This window comes from Quercus suber, unplaced genomic scaffold (genome assembly GCF_002906115.3).
Source record: "Quercus suber isolate HL8 unplaced genomic scaffold, Cork oak 2.0 scaffold_191, whole genome shotgun sequence".
NCBI lineage: Eukaryota > Viridiplantae > Streptophyta > Magnoliopsida > Fagales > Fagaceae > Quercus > Quercus suber.
The window spans coordinates 153,476-174,419 of NW_027069649.1; the positions used below are offsets into that span (position 1 = coordinate 153,476).

The 20,944-nt window shown below is 36.4% G+C and overlaps 1 protein-coding gene and 1 long non-coding RNA gene across 2 annotated transcripts; both read right to left on the bottom strand.

Annotated features, from left to right (window-relative positions):
* Positions 1-5,885: 5,885 nt before the first annotated feature.
* On the bottom strand, positions 5,886-12,610 carry LOC112006925 (uncharacterized). The gene is made up of 3 exons (XR_002882414.2): positions 8,443-12,610; positions 8,079-8,153; positions 5,886-6,222 (listed from the first exon to the last, which is right to left on the bottom strand). It is a non-coding gene; the product is annotated as an uncharacterized LOC112006925 (long non-coding RNA).
* A 3,163-nt stretch (positions 12,611-15,773) lies between these two features.
* On the bottom strand, positions 15,774-17,657 carry LOC112017672 (uncharacterized). Its single transcript, XM_065778811.1, has one exon. The coding sequence runs from the start codon at positions 17,519-17,521 to the stop codon at positions 15,842-15,844; it is 1,680 nt and encodes a 559-aa protein (XP_065634883.1). The 5' UTR covers positions 17,522-17,657; the 3' UTR covers positions 15,774-15,841.
* Positions 17,658-20,944: the final 3,287 nt, after the last annotated feature.

The following is a 20,944-nucleotide window of genomic DNA, read 5'->3' on the forward strand; positions in this document are numbered from 1 at the left end:
GGACCCACCTTTAATTTAACACGGATCACACGGTTTTCATTGGATTCCTTGAATATTAGTAATTTGTTCTGGCTATTGGCTGGCTTACTGCACCATAAGGACTAAGGTCCGTCACAACGACCTTGACTTTAGCTTCAATAATGTAAAGGGAACACCCTACTCCACATTGCACGGTTTTTTCTTTGCAAAGGGCCAATCACTGACATGTTGCTTCTTGTTATTTTCCACTTTTAAAACTTGATTCTTCTTAGCTTTCTTATCATTATCTTCTAAAAAAAAAAATTTCTTATCATTAACCAAAGTTTATTTCTTTTTTTCTTTTATTTTTTATTTTTATAATCATTAACCAAAGTCATTTAGGTCTACGAGAAATTGGACATAAAAGTGTGTTATCTTTTCCTTGATTTCTCTTGAAGTTTGGTAATTCTGTCTACGATTCCTCCTCTCAAGCTACTTTCACATTTGCGAGTACATTTCTATTGATGTATCATATCAATAACTAAGTCAATAAATGATTTCTATTCACTATGTTTCAATTATCTAAAGGTGACTTCTACAATAACTCTCTAATAAATATGGATTAGGATGACTTCTTGAGTTAACTTCATAATAAAATTCTTAAAATTTTATCTATCTATTTTGAAATGAGTAAATTGTGTTTTTCCATAACATCAGTAATTTAAATTAACACTAAAATTGTGATAGTCGATGTTTTTTAAAATGTTGAAAAAGTGGTAAAATATATTCCGTTCATTTGAAAATGAATGGTCGTGGGTGGATTGCTCTAAAATTCATGAAGGATCTTATTATGATTATAAATTCCATTTATCTTTGGAGGTCGTTTAGACTTTTAGAATATACAAACTAGTGTTATTAGATTTACATCTATAACCAAAATAATTAAATTAAATTTACAAAGTTTAATCCTTTTTATTTTGTACGACATTGTAGCTCTTAGCATCCACCACGTTACGATCTATGGAAAGAACCATTAGGAATTTACATTATATTCCAATGATTTTGCAATATTTTTGATGATTGGTTGGCTCAATGTCAAGGAGGGCTCAAATTTGGTGCAATTGAGTGGCAGACAAAAATTAAGCTGTAGATTTTTATGTAACCAGTACACTGGTTTTTTTTTGGTTTTGAAAAATGGGATTTAGATATTTATTGGGTATTGTTTTATGTTTATAGTTCCCTTGGAGCATTAAAATTTTTAGGCTTTATATAGTATACTCACTCAAACACATGTTTTTAATTTTTAAACAATATTACATGTATCATTACCTATATTTTTAATTTTTAAATGCACGGATCAAAACACCTCCATAATATTCTAAAAAAAAATTTGCATCTAAGTTTTATTTATTTATTTTTAACAATCCAACCTATAAAAAACGTCTTTTATTATTGGTCTGATAAGACAAAGGAAGATAAAAAGATAATTGGTCATCAACAATCGATCACCGATTTAGAGAGATCCGATCGCTGGTCATCAACTGGAGGCAGCAGCGGACGACAACGCCGACAAGGACAACAGCGGATATTATCAGAGATTTGACTGAGCTGAGGAGTGCGGTGGCCGACGAGGGAGAGAGGTGATCTCAGGTGAGGGAGGGTCTGAAGGGAGGCGATTTTTCTTGTGCTTGAGGACTGAATGATGGAGATCTGGTTTGGTTTCTAATTTTTACTTTTTGAGCATCTTAAACGACGCCGTATAGGGGAAAAAATAGCCACAGTGATGCCGTTTACGCTGCTTTGACTCTTTGGGAAATTTCCTCTGTGTCTCACTTTTCTGCTTTGCTTAATTCTTTTTTTTCTCTCTCTTCGCACTGAATTTTCTTCCTCTCTCTTTTCCTATCAACCCGGTTCTACTCCTTCACAGAGAACCCAAATCAACTGTGCCAACGTACTCCGATCCACCGTGGTCAACGTCAAATAGAGAGAGCACCGATCTGTGAGCTTTGATCTCCGACAGAAATTTTCTCCTATCTGTGAGCACGTAATTGCAAGTAGACGGCACCAGTGCTGTGTCTGTCACTTACAAACTCTCCATCCAGTGCTCTGCTTTCTTCTTCCCCAATTTATTTTCCTTTCATGTGTTAATTCTTACTAGTTAAATAATTTTCTTAATACGTATCTTTAATATTTTCCGATAGCAAATCGATGGGCCCAGAAAACGCCTTCTCCTCGTGTTTTCCTTCTTCTTCTACTTCTACGCCTAGATGGACATATGAATACGATGTCTTTCTCAGTTTCAGAGGCTCCGACACCCGCAAAAAATTTACAAGCCATCTGTTCGAAGCATTCAAACGGAATGGCATAATCCCTTTTAGGGACGATGAAAGTCTCGATCGAGGAGCATTCATTAAACCAGAACTCTTGAAAGCAATAGAAGTATCAAAGATTGCTGTCGTTATTTTCTCTGGAGGCTATGCTTCATCGAGTTGGTGCTTGACTGAACTAGCAAAGATCGTCGAGTGCATGTACAAGAAGAAGCTGACAGTTCTGCCTGTTTTTCATGATGTGGATCCTAGTGATGTGCGCAAACAGAGGGGGACTTTTGAGGATGCCTTTGCAAAACATCGCATTGATAACACTGAGAATGTGCAAACTTGGAAAGATGCTGTGTCAGATGTTGCTGGTATCTCTGGATGGGATTTACGGGACACCGTGTCCTATATTGGGCTTTGGACCCTGGCCTGGGTATATGGCCCATGAGGCCAATCCCCTTCTACCCGGCGGCCCACCCCCGGGCCACGCATACTGCAGGCCCAAGCCTTGCCTCTTCATCGTTTCTCGGCAACACCTTCCCAAGCAGTGATAGATATTTGACTCTCGGGACGCCCCGCGCTGTACCTACCCGGCTGTGCCTCGGAGAGGCACCGCTGCCGAGAACTATCGTAGAGGTGGGAACCAAGTTCCAACGCCACCCTCACCGTTTCCCACTCCCACCTGACCACCCACTTACGATCGATCATACTGGACCGCCGGTTGCACTCGTTGGCAAGTAATTATGACCTCTCCACTAAACTATGGACTATAAATACAAGAAGTTTTGAGAAGACAAGGGTTGGAAAAAGGGAGGGGAGAGAAGAGTGGCAATAGAAAAGTGAAACAGAGAATATCTGAGGGGAGAAAGAGGAAGTAGTGTGTTGCCGAGAAAGAGAAAAGTGATCTCATTGAGTTCTTAGTTGGAGAACTATCCATAGTAGGAAATTCAGCCCAACAAACAAATAAGTTGTGAGCCCAAGTGGGGCTGAGCCCATAGGCCTCATTTGCGACTCGTACAGCTTGAAAAACAAACTCATATCTTATTAAGTCTTTCATTAATTGAGAGTCTGGACCACATCTCCAAATTAAATGGGCTTCATAATATACTTGTATTGGATTGTGCTTGAGTTTGAATTTGAGTACGGCTTGATTAATGAATCAAGCCAAGTCAAGCTGAGCTCAAGTTTTTGGACTTTCTTACAAGCTCAAACTCATATATAATTTGTAAGCTTGGTTTAAGCTTAAACCAAATTTGAACATTTTACATTTGTTGTTGGGTTGAGTTTGAATTAGGCTCAGCTAGTTTACAACCTAAATTTCTAACAAAATTTCTACACATTTATTTGCATCCTAAGTGTAGCATCAATTTGATGAATTGCATAGTTTATTTATTGCCTAAAGATAGTAGTGAGTGCTAGTTTTGAGTATGTTTTGTATATTAGTATTTTGTTTGAGATAGAATCCATAATGTTTCCTACAAAATTGCTTATTCAATCTTGTTCTTTTATAAAGGGGGTTTGCATAATTCTAATCCCAAGCAAAGAATAAAGTTGTTCAAGGTCCTTTTCTCCACAACAACAACCAAAAAAAAAAAAAAAAGAGAAAAGAAAAAGTTGTTCAATGTCCATTGAAGCTTTCTTTAGGACTAGCAAAGCATAAAGTTATTTTATACTTATTGGTTAAATCCAATCTTGTTATGTAATATGCCCCAAATACCTTCCAAATTTCCAGTCTTGTCATGTAATATCTTCTTACTTGAGCCCCCTAAAGAAACCGCACAACTCTATCCTTACTTTGTTAGAGAAATGTAAAACCATGACTGAGTTAAAACAATTATAAGGGCTGATGATCACTACATTAGTTATAAAAAATGTAATTCTTTGTATAGGCTAACTGATTTTTGTGCAATTTTTTTTACACTAAGGATACGTTTGGTACGCTGTAATAGCTCATGTAATGGAATAGCTATTCATATGTAATATCAATTCGGTCATTTGGTTACATCTTTATTACATGGATTAATTATTACATTGGAATAACTATTCTTTAAATTGAAGAATAGCTATTCCTCTTTAAAATGGATGTAATAGCTATTTCTCAGTGTATATAATAGGTTTTAAAATTAATATATTTCCAAAAATGTAAAGTTTCCTTATACATCTTCTTTTACAAGTTTTCCATATGTAACAACCAAACTAATGAATAGTAATAATTATTTCATTACAATGTCTTCTATTCCCAGTAATAAAGATTACTATTCCTAATGTAATCTGCATTCAGTGTACCAAACGTACCCTAAGATCTCAATTATGCAAGTACCTCTTTGCCACAAATTTTTTTAAAAGCAAGTTCAAAAGTTACTTACGCAAATTATGGATGTTCATAATCCCATTGTGAAAATTGGGTTTTACTTGGATGTGTATGCTTCTACTGGTTTACTCCTATTTATTTTTTTGACAAGTTGGTTTCCTCCTATTTATCTGTTATGTTCAGATTGGAAGCTACATAATTGAAAAGCAATTGACTTTATTTCAAAGTGGAATGTGGTGGTCAGGACTCGTTTGATTGCTCAGAATGTAAATGACAGTTGGGCTAGCTAGGCTAAAGAGATGTTTAACGATTACCATACTTACAGAATATGGGTTCATGGTTGTGTCTACCAGCTTGGATATGATTCTACTGATTCAAATTTAGATTTTAATATGATAATTGCAATTGATATTATAGGTATGTATGCAAAATGTGACTTCTTCAGATATGCAAGGGAACTGCTCGTCAAACTTCCCCAAAGAAATTTGGGGCATTCCATTCTATGATTGGTGCTTATAATCAGTATGGCAGGGTTGAGGAAGCATTATGTTTGTTCTTTGCTATGCTGATTGCTGGAATTTTTGTTTGGGTAATTTTTTTTTTTAGTATGGTGTGGATAATGTTACTGGGATTGGTCTTGTGGAAATCTAGGATTGAGATCAAGTGCAATACCTAAGAGTTGAGATTGATAGTTGAAAAAAAACAACTTTCAAGTTCAACCCTTGAATAAAAAATTTTAGAAAGTGTAAAAAACTTAAAAGTAAAAAAGTAAAAATGGTAAAAAAAAAAATATATCTATGCCAAAAATTGGAGATGCAATATTATTTCAATTTATGTTTCATAGGCAATAGGAAATTTTCTAAGCTGGATTCACTGAAAATAAATCTACTTGATTTCAATTGGAAGACTTCTCGAGGAAAAAAAAAAAAAGATTTTAATTTGAAGTCAATTGGCGCTGTAACTGAAATTAGAAATTCTATTTTGTGCAAAATTAGGAAGTTCTTCAACTCTATTTTCTCACAAGTCATTTTGCACCCTTTGTTAAAAAATTTCTATTACATTAATCTTACGACTGAATCTCTGTGCTCATAAAGGCAATGGCCAATTCATTACACACTAAACAAAATAAAATAGCTAGCTGGGAATTTAGATAACACAATCCAAGCATGATCTCCTAGAATATTAATTAAATGCCAACGAAAAATGGGTTATCTCAATTTTTCAAAGGCCTAAAGAATTTTTTTTTTTTTTTTTAAATTATAAGAAAGGCAGTTATTTTATTTCAATAAGTAAAACATGGATAACAAAAGCAGCAAAAAGTAGCTGCACGGTAAAGAAGTTACAACAACACAAGGAAAACACATCAGTCAAACAATAACCTCATACAAAGCTGCATTCTTCTTGCTAGATGTCCATATTTGTGGATTCTCTCCTGTGCACATTAATGCTGCATCAAGTATATATTTAAATGCAGCATTGCCCAAGCCTTTGTGAAGAACAACTTAAGCCCCCTAAAATCTGAATACACCTCCTGCTTTAATGAGGCAACCAGAACATCCATAATATGTTTAGGAAATGCAAAAGCCATCCCATTTCCATTGATCAAGCCTCCTCTCCAATCCCCTGTCCATATTCTGTCTACAAGGAATTGGACTTGTTAGCAAGAAGCATTTCACAATTTGGTTTAATCAGAATTCTTAATGAAGGATGAAAAAGATGATAAACGGAAAATTTCCATGTAATTCAACCATCTTAGTGAAACAAGTTGATGATTGCTAAGTATAAAGTTGAAGTTACAGACAATTATTGATATTGATTGCACTACTTGAGCAGCTAATCAGTGAGAAGAAACAATGTCATAAAATTATAAAGAGAAAGAGTTACGTTAGTTGCACAAGGCACGCTTACATGTCTTTATGTAAAAATATTTAAGAGTAACTCAACTCAATTTAACTAAGCTAAACCTTTTTACAACAACATTGGGGTGGGCTCTAAAGATCCTAATTAACTAACAACGGTTATATAGCCAAATTCATTTATTTTAGACAAGGTAAGTCAAGAAACAAGAATCATAATAAGCTAATCATATGCACACCTGTGGGTATATAACCAATTGATGCTCATAGAAAACCAACATATCCTTTTAGTTTGACAAACAGACATAGAGAATTGGTACAGAAAGGGGAACATTTTGTTAATCAACTATAGGTCTTAAAAGATAATGTAGCACACACCATCTGCTAACTTCTTTCCCTCCCCTATTTGGCCCTTATCTACAAAGTTTGCAAAGTAGGCAAAACCACTTAGAAGTTCAACTAGCTTTTAAATCAGGAACAAGCTAATAATCCAAACATCCAATTAAATTGAGAGATTATCCGACCAAACATAGAACATTAGAAATATTTGAGTGGTTAGTAAATCAAACCAATGACTGTCCCTTCCCATCTTGATCCAAGTTGTAGAGAATGAGCTTCTTATGTAGAACTTATCCTTCATCTGTCATGTGTCTAAACAACTCAGCCAAAACCCCATATATGTTTCCATATTGTGCATGCATTCTGTCCACAACAACAAAGCTTTGGACTTTCTTTTCAATCTCAATCCAACTCATACCTGTTTCTTTTGCCACCTCATTTCCCTTATTCTCTTAATAGTCCTTGCTCTCTCTTTCCATCTCCCTTTAGAAGAAAATAGATAGTGGACAATAAAATATAGGGTGCTAGGTTTTTAGGTGCCGTTGAAAAAAAAAACTGATCTGCAGCATATATTCCCATCTCTGAATCACCATGAATGCTACAAGAACCAAGGAATGCTTGCCAATTCTTTGGTAATCCATCAATAATATGTTTTGCTTTAGTAAGAAGTTCTGCCCAACCCAACAAGTCAACAACACAAGCATAGTGTTCCGATCTTAGACTCAACCCACGATCTTTAGCCATGGATTCCAATAACTCCATGTCCCTTTCAACTAAGCCAACATGGCAGCAAGCATGGAGTACGGACAGCAATGTAACATCAGTTGGCTGTATGCATTCCAATCTCATCTCTTCATACATTTGTAGTGCCTTGGAGCCAGCCCACAAAGGACAAAAGATGCAATTAAGGAGTTCCATGAGACTGAGTTCCTTTGAGACATCCAACTGAAGACTGATCAAATCCTCCAAATCCCTGCACTTGGAGTAAATGTTTATAATTCCATTCCTGACAAAAGTATAATCACTAAAGTTCTATTTGATAAGCATGAGTACTTCTTTCTCCACAACCTCAATCTCTGTCTTGTTAGTTATACATAATTACTATTATAAAGTTGGCAACATTCTCCACAAACATTAGAAATGATAATCAAATGCAACCCCTCTCTGCTGTACATGTCTCTGAATAAACAGAATTGTACAGTGCAACAAAAATTGAGGTGAGAAACTCTAACGACAAAGGACAAAACCCACTGCAATCTAAAATAAGAAAAGAGGAAAAAGATAAGGTAAGAAACTCACTACTTTAGCAACTGTTCACTTTCCAATGCCAAGTTCTTATGCAGTCTCTTGTTCCATCAAAGATCCTGCATTGCACTTATATTTAATAGAGGACTTAGAAGTTAGAACCTGGATAGATGGCTAATGAAAAAAAAAAAAAAAAAAAAAAAAAAGGATATCAGCCTATCACAAAACCTACTAACTATAAAACGCCACAGAAATCAAACAAATACTGTATCTTGCTTGTGGAAGCAAATAATAATAAGTTAATTACAGTAAGATCATTTTGTCTTGGGGATCTGGGTAAAGAGGGGGGATGCGGGGAGAATAATCAACAAAAAGTGATAGTAGGATCAATGTGGAAGGATTATAGCTTAATTCTTACATCTTTGGCTGCTGTTACGCCTCGTTTTTCAACCACAATGGGTTACAAAAAGTGATAGTAGGGTCACACAGTATCAAAGATACTCAGTTCCTTCGCAAAGAGCAAAGCTCTTCTGCAAGCTAGAGCTTCAACAGTTGCTGTTGAATATGGGATTGGGATGTGCTCAGCCAATGATCCAATCACCTGTCCACAAGCATCACGAATTACCACACCTAGACCCACTGCATCCACATCAGAGAAGACAGCCCCGTCAAAATTGATTTTGTTCTGATTGGGTATGGGAGGTACCCATCTAGCAACCCTTATAATATCTGCCATGCCCCTGCTGACACTGACCTGGGCAGACTTGAACTCCAACAGGTACTGCTCTGCCCTTGCCCGTAGCTGATGGAATTGGAAGACAGGTTCGCCCACTCATGCAGCATTTCTTCTACTCCAAATAAGCCACCAGATCACGGCCAATAGATCTACATCCACCCTATCCTTCCTCATGAACAACACAGCCAAGAGATCAGCAAAAACCATAAACTTCTGTCTAGTGAGTTTCATCAGCTCTTCATCATCTTCCCATATCACAAGTAGCCTCCGGCAACTCCATAAAGCATGACCCGTATCTTCACCATTAGACTTACATTTGGACAGTAACTTGAATTACCACCTATCTGCGTAACAGGTTATGAAGTGTTGGCAATGCTTCATTCACTGCTCTCCAAACCAGATGCTTTACCTTGTGTGGTACCTGCAGACTCCAAATACACTTCCAAAAATGTTTGTTCCCTCCATCTGAAGAGCTACCTGGCAGCAAGTTTCTGTTCTTCTGTGCTAATAACTGGTAGGCTGATCGGGTTGTATATTCCCCATGTTTCGAGGGCAGCCACACTTGCTTATCTTGAGTGTTATGCCAGCTCAAGGGAATGCCTTTTATCATAGTGGCTTCATGAGGCATAATTTTTGGTCAATCAAGGCAGATTTCCATATATGCAAATCTTGGTCAATAATGTCACAGACCTTGAGTCCAAGGGCAAACCCGATACTGTTGATATAACTTTGGAACCCAAAAATTTTGGAAGCCACTTATCCTCTCGGATCTGAATGGATTCACCATTTCCAACTCTCCAAATCCTGCCGACTTCAATAACATGTTTGGCTTGAATGATGCTCTTCCACGCATACAACCCTTTATTTAAGTTCTCACACTCCATGATAGAACAATTAGGGAAAAACTTCACCTTAAATACTTTATGGAAAAGGCCTTCTCATTATTGGCAAGACGCCAGATCTGTTTAGCCAAAAGTGAATCATTGAACTTACTTGGCTCTCTGAACCCCATCCCTCCCTCACCCTTAGGCCGGCACATCTTCTCCCAGCTAACCCAGTGTATTTTCCTTTGTTCACCGCGATATCCCCACCAAAACTTCCTAATGAGTGACTCAATATCATTGATGAGACCTTTAGGCAATTTGAAGCAGGACATTGTATAAGTAGGAATTGCTTGTATTTGCCTTGACAAGAATCTCCCTTCCCGCTTGTGATAAAAGTTTCTCTTTCCAGCCCTTCAATTTCTTCCATATTCTCTCCTTGATGATACTAAATGACTTCTTTTTTGCTCGACCAACCAGTGAAGGCAAACCCAAATAGTGCTCATATCTTTGGGTAGTGGGGACACCCAAGAAAGTGGAGACAGCATCTTGAGTTCGAGATTGGGTATTGGAGCTGAAAAAAATGCTTGTTTTTCCAAGTATAAATAAGTGTATCATCTTATAGCATGTGTACTTGATCATGACATAATCTAAATTCCAAGTCATTACAAAATAAGCTAAGATTAGAGGCTCTTCAACTTGCCTCAACAACAGACTTTGAGTAACACAGGAAAAATGATAGCAGTTTTGAATTTCATGGAAATTTGATCTCTATTTCAATTTGAAATGATGCTCTAAAGGTCAGGTGTTAAAAACAGGTGTACAATAAGGTGTGCAAATAGCATTCAAGTATTTTAAGTGTCAAACAACTATAGTATCACTTTTGAAAGTGCTTATTAATAACAAAAATTTATGTTGCCTCTTCATTCAATTTGAAAATTTCACCTAATACTAAGCCAATCTATACAAACAAGCTCAAGAACTTCATCTTTGATATCCAACTTACCATTTAAACCAAAAACCAACATACCTCTAAATCTAATCAAGCTCACCACTTTCATTCTCAAAATGATTCTCCATTTTCAGTTCTTCTTTGTTTCTCACTTACTCTTGGCAAACTTAAGTTGAGTCTCCATTTTTAAGTTCTCTATTATTTGCGACCTCAATCTGTGTCTCAATTTTTGGGCTGTCATTATTATTTACAAAGCCCTTGGTTTCTACTAGCATTCAAGGACCATTGTGAATTTTTGCAAATTCTGCCCCTGAAAGATTGATTTCAAAACCATGGATATTCCAAAAGGCGATGAAAAAACTAGCTGTAAAATCCTACTAACAATAAAATCTTTGAAAACATATGGTCAAATAATGACCAATGAAATTGTTAGGGCAGATTTTTTAAATGAAGAGGCTTGGAATTCATTTGTGCAAAACGCAGGAGATATAGTTTGAGTCCAAAGATATTACTATTTTTGCAAGAACAATTGCTAGGAAATGATGTGATTTGCCTTACAGTGATCCAGACCATGGGTAAGTCCATGACTAACAAAACAATAATTAAGCTATGCAAGAATGCACTCGGCCAACAGCTATGTCCTGTGCCTCATTATGGGAGTATTGAGAAGGACATATATCTACCGCTAAAATTGAGCTATAAGTCTTTGCCAAGCAAAAGTCTTCAGCATTGTTATCCAACTCCATCTTTGAGGTTTCCATCAAAACCTAAACCATCATCTTCACTCTCTCCCACAAAGATGACCTAGAATTACCCAAGCTAGTACAGCATTCAGCTACTGATACTGATCATATTCTACCCCCCGCATCATCTTCCAATGTCCATCTAACTCCTACATCTTAGACCTTTCAGTCAAAGACGAACCTGCCTTCTTGTAAGTGCCAATATCTTAGCCAGATAATGGACAATGTCCCATCATTGTTATTAACAAACACCCAACTCGAAAACCAGAATTATTGATTGAAGAACTCTTAAAATTCAACCTTGATTTTTACACATAATAGGACATTTTAGATGAATCCTTGAGCTGCACTATTATTTCAACTTTAATCAGCTCTGGCATCTTTAGAGCTCACTAACCAGTTATGAAGTGGGGACTAAAAGAATACACAAATACATGCTATCATCAAAAAAAGAAATGCTGAGCAAGATAAGTGACAAACCATTATTAAGGTCATAGAGAAATTACAGAATTGTTTACAACTTTTCCCCCCATCTTGGGTTAAAGAAAATGACCACTTTCACATTCTTGTCATAAAAACTGTATGCAATTCAAATGAATAATAGTACATGCCTTTATTTCCATTATAAACTCTTACAATGTTTCCAAGTCAATAGATGGGTGAAGGAGCTATTTCTACCTGGATGGTGACATTATATCACCAATTTTCCAGTGGGTCCACTACCAAACTCAAAAGATGCACACTTCTTTCTAAAATGAATCACCTTGAGGGAAACAATTAAAGCGAGTCATTGAATTGATCTATTCAGAGGAAAACCAAAAGTTTTTGTTTTTGGTGGTTTCACAGCCTGCTTTTCTCGATTCTTATCTTCTTTAAGATTGCATGGTTGCCCTCATTGGCTATTTTGGTCATCACAACTTTCCTCTTCAATCAAGAAGATTTCTTCATACTTAATGCAACAAAGTTTACATTTTTGGTATATTGGGACTAAGGAAAATAGTAAACACCTTTTAGAAGAAAAGTCCAGCTTTACATTTTCACATATGAGGGCAACCATGATCAATCACTCAAATTCTAGGTTTGATGATAAATTGTAGTAAATTTAAACTCAGTTCTCAAAAAGACTCTGAGATCTCAGTTTTATTTTTTAATAAAGTTAATGTGGTAAGTTATCAAGAATAAAATGCCAATTATAAATGTTAGTAAAGGACTTCAGAAAAATGAATATAAGTCATTTAAGAAGAAAAAAGGGGTATAGGGAAGCTCAAGAGATGCCAAGCACTTTGTCTTATGGTGGCAAATAATGCCAACTATGGTAATTGAAGAGTCATCAAGAGANTTGTTTCATATTTTTTTTTTTTTTTTTTTTTTTTTTTTTTTTTTTTTTTTGTGAATAAATTATAAGAACCAACCATCGTGGGGATGTGATGAACTTTTATAAATTGCATATAATCTACTGTATCAAGTTTGAAAAACCAAGGAAGCTTACACATTTAAGCCCAAAAAAGCTTTCAACTTGGTTTAATCTTCTCACTCACAAAAAACATTAAAGAAATTGACTGGTAAAAGACAGTCAATTGTTAAGAAAGTATTTATATGAATAATTCATCAATTTTTAATTTTGATGGGAAAAAAGGACTGCTAACCCGTTTAGAACAGGCCAGGAAAAATCCTATGTTGCCAAATAAGACTAGTACACCAAGATGAGACTATAGTTATCGTTAGCAAATAAAAACTTCTTTCAGCATGCGCCAGTCTAAATTCTAGTAGATCAAAACCGCTACATAAAACGAAAGAGTACAATCCCCCATGAAAATGCTCACTAACTTTGTGAGACCCCATTTCAATGTAATCTCGAGAGAATTCAAGAATAATCTCACATATAGACATCTCAAGGTGTGAATCTGAATGCAATTTAGCATTCACCATGCCACTATCTTCTATGTAACACTCAGTTGAAAAGACAATATCCATACGATCTCAACCTAATTCAACACAACACTTACTTCAAATTGATCTTTTATTTGTGAATCCTTTGACATGTCTATATAACAACATTTTACATATCAATGAACCCAAAAAAAAAAAAAAAAAGTTTCCATGCACCACCAAAGAGCCCAAACAAGGAAATTTTCTCAAACACCATGTGCCCAATAGGCAATAGCTCACCCATGCTTCAAAAATAAAAACCCAAGACCATATTGGATATCATGCCTTAAAATAAAATGGTCCATGTAATACAAACTTTGAGTAACACAGGAAAAAATGAGCTACTGATATCATATAGAATGAGCAAACATGAGATGCTCTTCAATTCACCTAAATTACAGACTTTGAGCAACATAGGAAAAAATTATTGCAATTTAGACATTCAAGGAAATGTGAAAAACAAGCATATAACAAAGTGTGCAAATAGCATTCTTTTGCTAACATCAGCCAATAGCATAAAATTCCAAATATCATGTGTCAAACAACCATAGCATCACTTTGGAAAGTGCTTGCTAACAATGTAATTCTATACTCATTTCATTCATTTTGACATGTTTACCAGGTACCAAGCCAGTCAATACTTGTAAGCTCAACAACTTCATTTTGGATGCCCAACAAACCATTTAAAGTAGAAAAGAAACATACCTCTTATCAAGTTCACCATCTTCACCTCCAAAATGATTCTCCATTTTCTGGCCTTCTTTGTTACTATTTACAAACTTGAGTAGAGCCTTTATTCTTAAGCGCTTTCTACAATTTATGATCTCATGCTAAGTCTTCCTTTGGGGGATGTCATCATTATTTACAAAGCCCTTTGTTTCTTTTGACATTTGAGGATCATGCCATTCGGTTTATTCACTGCCATTGTGAAATTCTGTGATTGATTTTGACAATTGTGGGAATATAACGAGACAATGACCAAGCCAACTGTAAGATCCTACTAACTACATAATCTTTGAAAATGTATAGGCAAATGATGAGAAATCAAGATCTCAGGGCATATAATCTGAATGAAGAAGAGGCTTGGAAATCATTTGTGCAGAATGCAGGAGATATAGTTTGAGCCAAAAAATATTACTATTGATACAAGAGAAATTGCTAGGAAATGTTGTGATCTGCAACAAAAGGAAAATCTTACAATTTCTTAAAAATTTGGCATGAGAATTATTTCAACTAGCATAATATTTTAAAAATCATATTTCATGTCAATGAATAGTAGTCTAGCTAACACTAAAAAGTTGTAAAAAACAAGAATGTGTAGCTCTTGCCCAGAATTAGCAATATCTATTATTGCCTAGTTTTGCAGCCTAAAAAAAGGATCAAGATCAACTTTGTTCCCCCCACCTAGGTTGCGAAGACACTGTCAATTAAATCACCATTAGCCCTGGCCGATTGAAAAATGCAACTTCCATTTTCTTTTTCTGCCCCAAATTAAAGTACCCCAACAACTATAACATAAACATGAGTGTATAACATAGACACGACACTTGCCAACCTCTATAATTGAAAAAAAAAAATCTACAAGTATGATCAACAAGGGCATAAATAATGGATGTTATCGAACAAAAACTTCAGAAGTATAATAATTAGATGCCCTAAATTTTATAAGTCCTATGTAATTGATTCTTCAAAGCAAGAAAGGTCCAACTAACATTTTGTAAACTAAGCCCTGAACTTATCAAACGAGATTTGAAGTAGTCTCTATGCCCAACAAGGTTATAACAGATTAGCTAAGAGTACATTCAATTATACTAGATAACTCAACCAGCCAAGTTATTAACAATTACTGCTCCCAAATCACCATGTTCTTAACATGCATCAACATTTACGAAGTAAATGGTGTACCTTCAGTTAAGATAATAGACCAATATTCCTACAGAGATGATGTATAAAATTTATGTTAAGAAAAGATAAGAAAAGAACCTCACCATCTATGATAAGAGGAAGGGCACTTGATAATCATGTAGAATCAAGTTTTTCGTGGAAATAATAGCAGCAGTAAAAATAATCATAACTAAAATAATGATATAACATATTTTGATAAACATGTAACTATGTAATAACCTAAAATGCTGTTGAGTTTATGCATTCATGTTTTGCATATAAATGCACCATTTTCCTCTCCAAAATAATGGGCACCCACCTATTATATAAGAAGAGGGCTAAGGGCATGGACTCAAGAAAAATGATGCAGTCTGAATTGCATAGAAACAAAGAGAAGAAAAATTAGTCATACAAAACTTATGAGAACTAATTGTAGTTTGCCTTTTAGTTCTAGTATTGGATCATCATGTTCCACACCAAGCTCCAACTTCCCTTGCTAAAAAATGTGCCAAAAGATATTAAAAATTTAAAAATCCTATTATCTACGGGTTTCTTGTTCCTAAAAGATGAGAACAAGGTTGGGCTCAACTAGATATAGCCAAGCATAAGTCAATACAATGTATTTATGTCCTATATGAACCATGTTTAGAAGAAAGAGAGTTAAAAAGAATTACTGCAATGTCATTTGATGAATTTCACACATTAGATATTCTGTGGACTAGTCTAGAATAAAATAAAATTCAAAACTACATTTACACTTCCAATGCACAATATTCGTGCATGTTAAAATTACATTGGACACATTGATAGATAAAACTTATGCAAGGATTATTACATATGTGACATGGTGGGTGGTCTTTAGTGTTCTCAATAAGAGTAACAGGGTGTGGGTGGCAGTCAAATGTGTAAACACCTCCAAACTTGTAATTTGGGTATTCCCCAAGAATACATTTGGGATGAGCAGGATAACTACAATCTTCACAGTAATAGAACCAATGTTTTGAGTCTCGTTCTTCTTCACAAATATCACAATAATATTCACCAGAGTCATCTTCACGTCTATAACATAGAGTGAAGGGATGCTCATGTTGGTTGTACCTCGTTGTATGTGGTAGTGTAGCGCATTTATAGTCTAGTGCAAATTCACAACTGGTACAACGGAATACTTGGTAGCTTTCATTACTACAGCAACTACATTTCTGTTGGTGTGCGATGTAGGAGAGGATAAGTGGATGCTCATGACCTTCGTGGGTAAGGATGTCTGAGATCAAACTACATTGAACATCTAGATCAAAGTCGCATTTCTCACACCTATAGGTGAAGCCATTGCAAAACTGAGAACAGGCATTACACCGAAAACACTTACTTGGTTCCATTGGGAGGAGATTGAGTGGGTGTTGATGAAGTGGATGTCGTTTTTTTGGGGGTAATTTAGCACAAGATTCATGAAGAAAGAATCTACACTTTACACAACTATAATACGGAGGGAGAATGGCTCTTACGCACCCGTCACATATTTGGTTAATTGGAACCTCATTCGTGAGCTTTAAGTCATGCTCGTGACTGATGTGTTTAATTTCTTCGACTATTTGAGTTCCGTCCTCCTTAATATTGGATTTTTTGACTTCGTAAGTTGCTGAGCCAGCCGATTCATTCAGCTCTGGAACTTCATCCACATCTTTAAATTCCTGCAAATTTATGTCCTCCTTGTTCCTGCTGTTGATAGCACAATTGAGGTGGGCAACGAATTCGCATCTGGAGCAATAGTAAAGCCCATAGCGTGTGTCCACCTTTTGAACACAGAGTTGGCAAAATTGGGTGTCGGGTTGATGGAATTCAAGAGAAGAATGGGTGAGGTGGAGGAGGTGCTTGTGACGCACAACTTTGACTATGCGTGGGAAAGAAGCACATCTTCTATGAACCCAGAAACTGCATAGATGACACAGGTAGGGCGTACCTTTGCCTTCTTTGCCGCAAAGGTCGCAAGTGAATGTGCACGACTTCAAAAAGGGGGTCAAAGGGTGGTCGTGGAATTCAGCTTCCATGGTGGTGAGCGGTAAAGAAGCGCATGTGAAGTGAAGGTTGAAGTCGCGGCGGAAACAGCGATAAGTGTATTGGTTGCGAGATTCATTGCAGAGTAGGCAATTGCTAAATTGAATTTGTTTGCCATAATCTATCTGATAGGGAGAGAGAATAAGAGGATGGATTGGGTGCAAGGGATGGTGCAACCCAAGGGGCAGTTCTGCACATGATTTATGATGCCTGTACTTGTACCATCCCTCTTCAAATCCGCAATTTGTACAATAGTAGCTAGGACCATAAATTGATTCTTGGCACCCACAGCAACTTCTTCCTGTCCTGTCGTTTTGATCGAAGAGCAAGGGATGCTTTGAATCGCAAAAATGTAGAAGCTGCTGCTGCTGCTGCTCCATCTTCTTCTTTCTATCACATGCAAAGTAACAGTGACAGTCACGGACAACATCAAATTTGTTTAGAGAGAGAAATTTAAAAAAACAGAGAGAAAGAGAGAGTGCGTGAGAGTGAGAGAGAATTGGTGGGTTTTAGACTAGAGTTGAAAATATATACAGCAGCAAAGCAATTTAGTTTTTTATTATGGGTGAATAAATTTTAGAATTGTAAAAAGTAAATGTAAATAAATAAAAGAGGGATTTGGAAATTGGAAGAAGGTGTGGTTTTAATTTAATTAACAAACACTCATTCAAACCCACGCCTGTTCTGTTTTCTTTCTTTGTTTTATTTAACATTTATGGATGAATTTGGGCGTGACTGAGCAGCAGCTTAAGTAACGGAGTTAATGAATATTAGATGCGAATGTTTTAACTTTAAAGGGCTTGCTTGCTTGGGTGTGGCGTGATGAGAATTGCTGCTTTTTTCTTTGAGTTGAATATATAGCAACAATTTTGTTTTTAACTTTTATGGCTTTGTATGAATTAGAATCAGAGATAGAATGTAAAAAGTATAAAAAATAAATAAATAAAAAAGGGATTTGGGCGTGACTCACCACAGCAGGTTCATTAGAGTTTGATCGTGAATTCTTTAAATTAATGGCCTTGGGCTTGGGTCAGTTTGGTGTGGCCCGTGGGTATTTATTTATTTATTAATTTGTGGGATTTTTAATATTTAACAAATATTCATTCAAGCACCCTATTCTGTTTTCTTTGTTTCTTTTGCTTTCTTGGTTCATACGGTTTGGGAGCCTTGAGCAGAGGAGGAGGATGCACTGAATTTGGGTCTAACTCAGTACGTGTTTGTTTCGTTTCAGTGTGTAATAAATGAGTAACTAAAGAAGTCGGAGTTGGATTCAATGTTTAATGGCCTTTTTATTTAACAAAGATTCAAACACCCCCCCAGTTTTCTTTGTTTTTTCTAGCTCCATATGGTTATGGAATGAGATGTGAATGTTTAAAGGGCTTGGGTGTGGCCTGTGGGTATTTTCAATTTTTTAATATGAACACTGAAAGGCATAAAAACTATTGTAAATATTGGAATACTTTTAATTGATTTTCATTAAAAATTAAAGTTATTTATTTTTGGGGAAAGAATAAAAGTATTGTATAGATGGGAATTATTTTACTTGATTTCATTAAAAAAAAAATGTGATTAAAAAAAAAAATGGAATGCACCTAAAAAGTTAGGAATAAATAGTAAGAATGCTTGCACAACAAAAATTCAAACTATGTTTTTAATTGATCCTCCATTCTTGTTAGTAGAAAAATTATAATTTTTTTTTCTTTTTTTTTTCTTTTGTTTATGTCAATATCCTAAATGGTTGGAATATCATTTTCATTAGTTAGGAGACAACATCAAGAAAGATCGCTATTGTTTTAGTATTTCTTCTCTTTCTATGTGAGTCATAAATTGAAGCTTGTAAAAGTTATATATTGTAAGCTTTTATTTTAATTTTTTATCATGTTTTTCCGACCTACCATTTGCATTGAGCCACCAAATCTTGACAAAAATATATTTAATTTTTAAAACTTTTTTTTTTTTTTTTTTTTAGCATATGTGCTAGTGCTAGATGGGTGCTCAAAGGGAAACCAATTATGGCAATGCCATTCCCGAAATAGGGGAGGAAAAATTTTGTGGCAATGCCATTGCCGAAAATGGGAGGAAAAAAAAATAGTGGTTGCCGAAATTTGGGGAGGAATTAAAAAAAAAAAAATGTGCTACGTCCACAATATTTTTACAACATTTTCACAACAAATCACAAGTGATTAGTTATTATTAGTTTAAATTTGAATTTAACACTGAGATTACTTTTTTAATCCAACAATAACAACTAGTAACAACCTGCCACTTAGGATCTGTTATAAAATTGTGTGCAAATATCATTTCTCAAAAAAAAAAGTGGCAATTGATTTGTGGCAATGGCATTGTCGAAATAGAGGGAAAAAAAATTTGTGGCAATGGCATTGCCAAAATAGGAGGGAAAAAAATTTGTTGCAATTGGTTTGTGGCAATGCCATTGCCGAAATAGAAGGAAAAAGAAAAAAATTTGTTTGATTTTTGGCAATGGCATTGCCGAAATAGAAAGAAAAAGACATTGGTTGGAACTGTTTAGGTGCTGTTGCAATTTTCTTCTTTTGTTAGTGCTGGTTGAATACGGACGAAATGGGTAACTATTTTTTTTTCTATAACTATTTAGTTAGTTAGCCCGGTTCAGAAACAATATTGATTAGTAGCACCTCGAGTCTCAGAAAGTCGAGTTTGGATCTCGAGTTTCTAAGACTCGAGGTCTATGTGGCGTCTACGTGGCGTCTACGTGGACCTCGAGTCTCAGAAACTCGATTTTTAAATAAAAAATCTAAGTCCCTCTTCTATCAACCAAAATACCCAAAAAAAAGAAAAATTAAATCACAGAGAGACAAACCAAAATACCCAAAAAAAAAGTTCAGATCAGAGAGAGAGAGAGAAAGAATCTAGAAAAAGATGCTGAAATACCTGTGCTCATCAGAAAAAAAAAAAAGAGAAGGCCGGCAACCCCAGGCCGGCGCAACCGGCGCCGCAGCGCGGCCAGGGTCGCGCGCGACCTAGGGCAGGCGCGGCCAGGGTCGCGCGCGACCCAGGCCTCGCGCGCGACCCAGGCCTCGCGCGCGACCCAGGCCTCGCGCGGCCAGGGTCGCGCGCGACCCAGGCCTCGCGCGGCCAGGGTCTCGCGCGACCCAGGCCTCGCGCGGCCTGGGTCGCGCCGACCCTGGCCTCGCGCGGCCTGGGTCGCGCCGACCCTGGCCACGCGCGGCCTGGGTCGCGCCGACCCTGGCCGCACTGCAGCCCCGGTCGCGCCGGCCTTTCTGGGTTTTCCTTTTTTTTTTTTTTTTCTTCTGGCTTGCGGCTTCTTCCTTCTTCTTCGGGGTTTTTTTTTTTTCCTTCATGCTCTATTTTTTTTTTCTTCATGCTCTAATTTTTTTCTGGTTTCTTTTGTGGGCGTGTGGGCTTAGACCTCGAGCCTCAAAAACTCGAGTTCCACGTGGGATGCTACGTGGAACTGGGGCAGGTCAAACTATAAAAATCGAGCATTAAAAACTCGAGATATGAGCGCATAACTCGATTTTTTGAGACTCGAGGTGCTAAAAAAAAAAATAGTTTGAAAACCTTGACAACTAATTATATTGTTAGCATTTTATGGATAATTACCCATTTCGTCCGTTGAATACCCGGCAAGGGAGCCATTGTGCTCGAACCAGAGAGGCTCTACTGGTTGATACTTGAACCAATCGAATTACTCTAGCATCCTTACTTTTTGGGTGGTGGGTCTTTCGGATGGATGTATGAATGGCTATACTTTGCTTCTACTTTTATGTGTCTATAAGAAGAATTAATCATCCATAATGAGT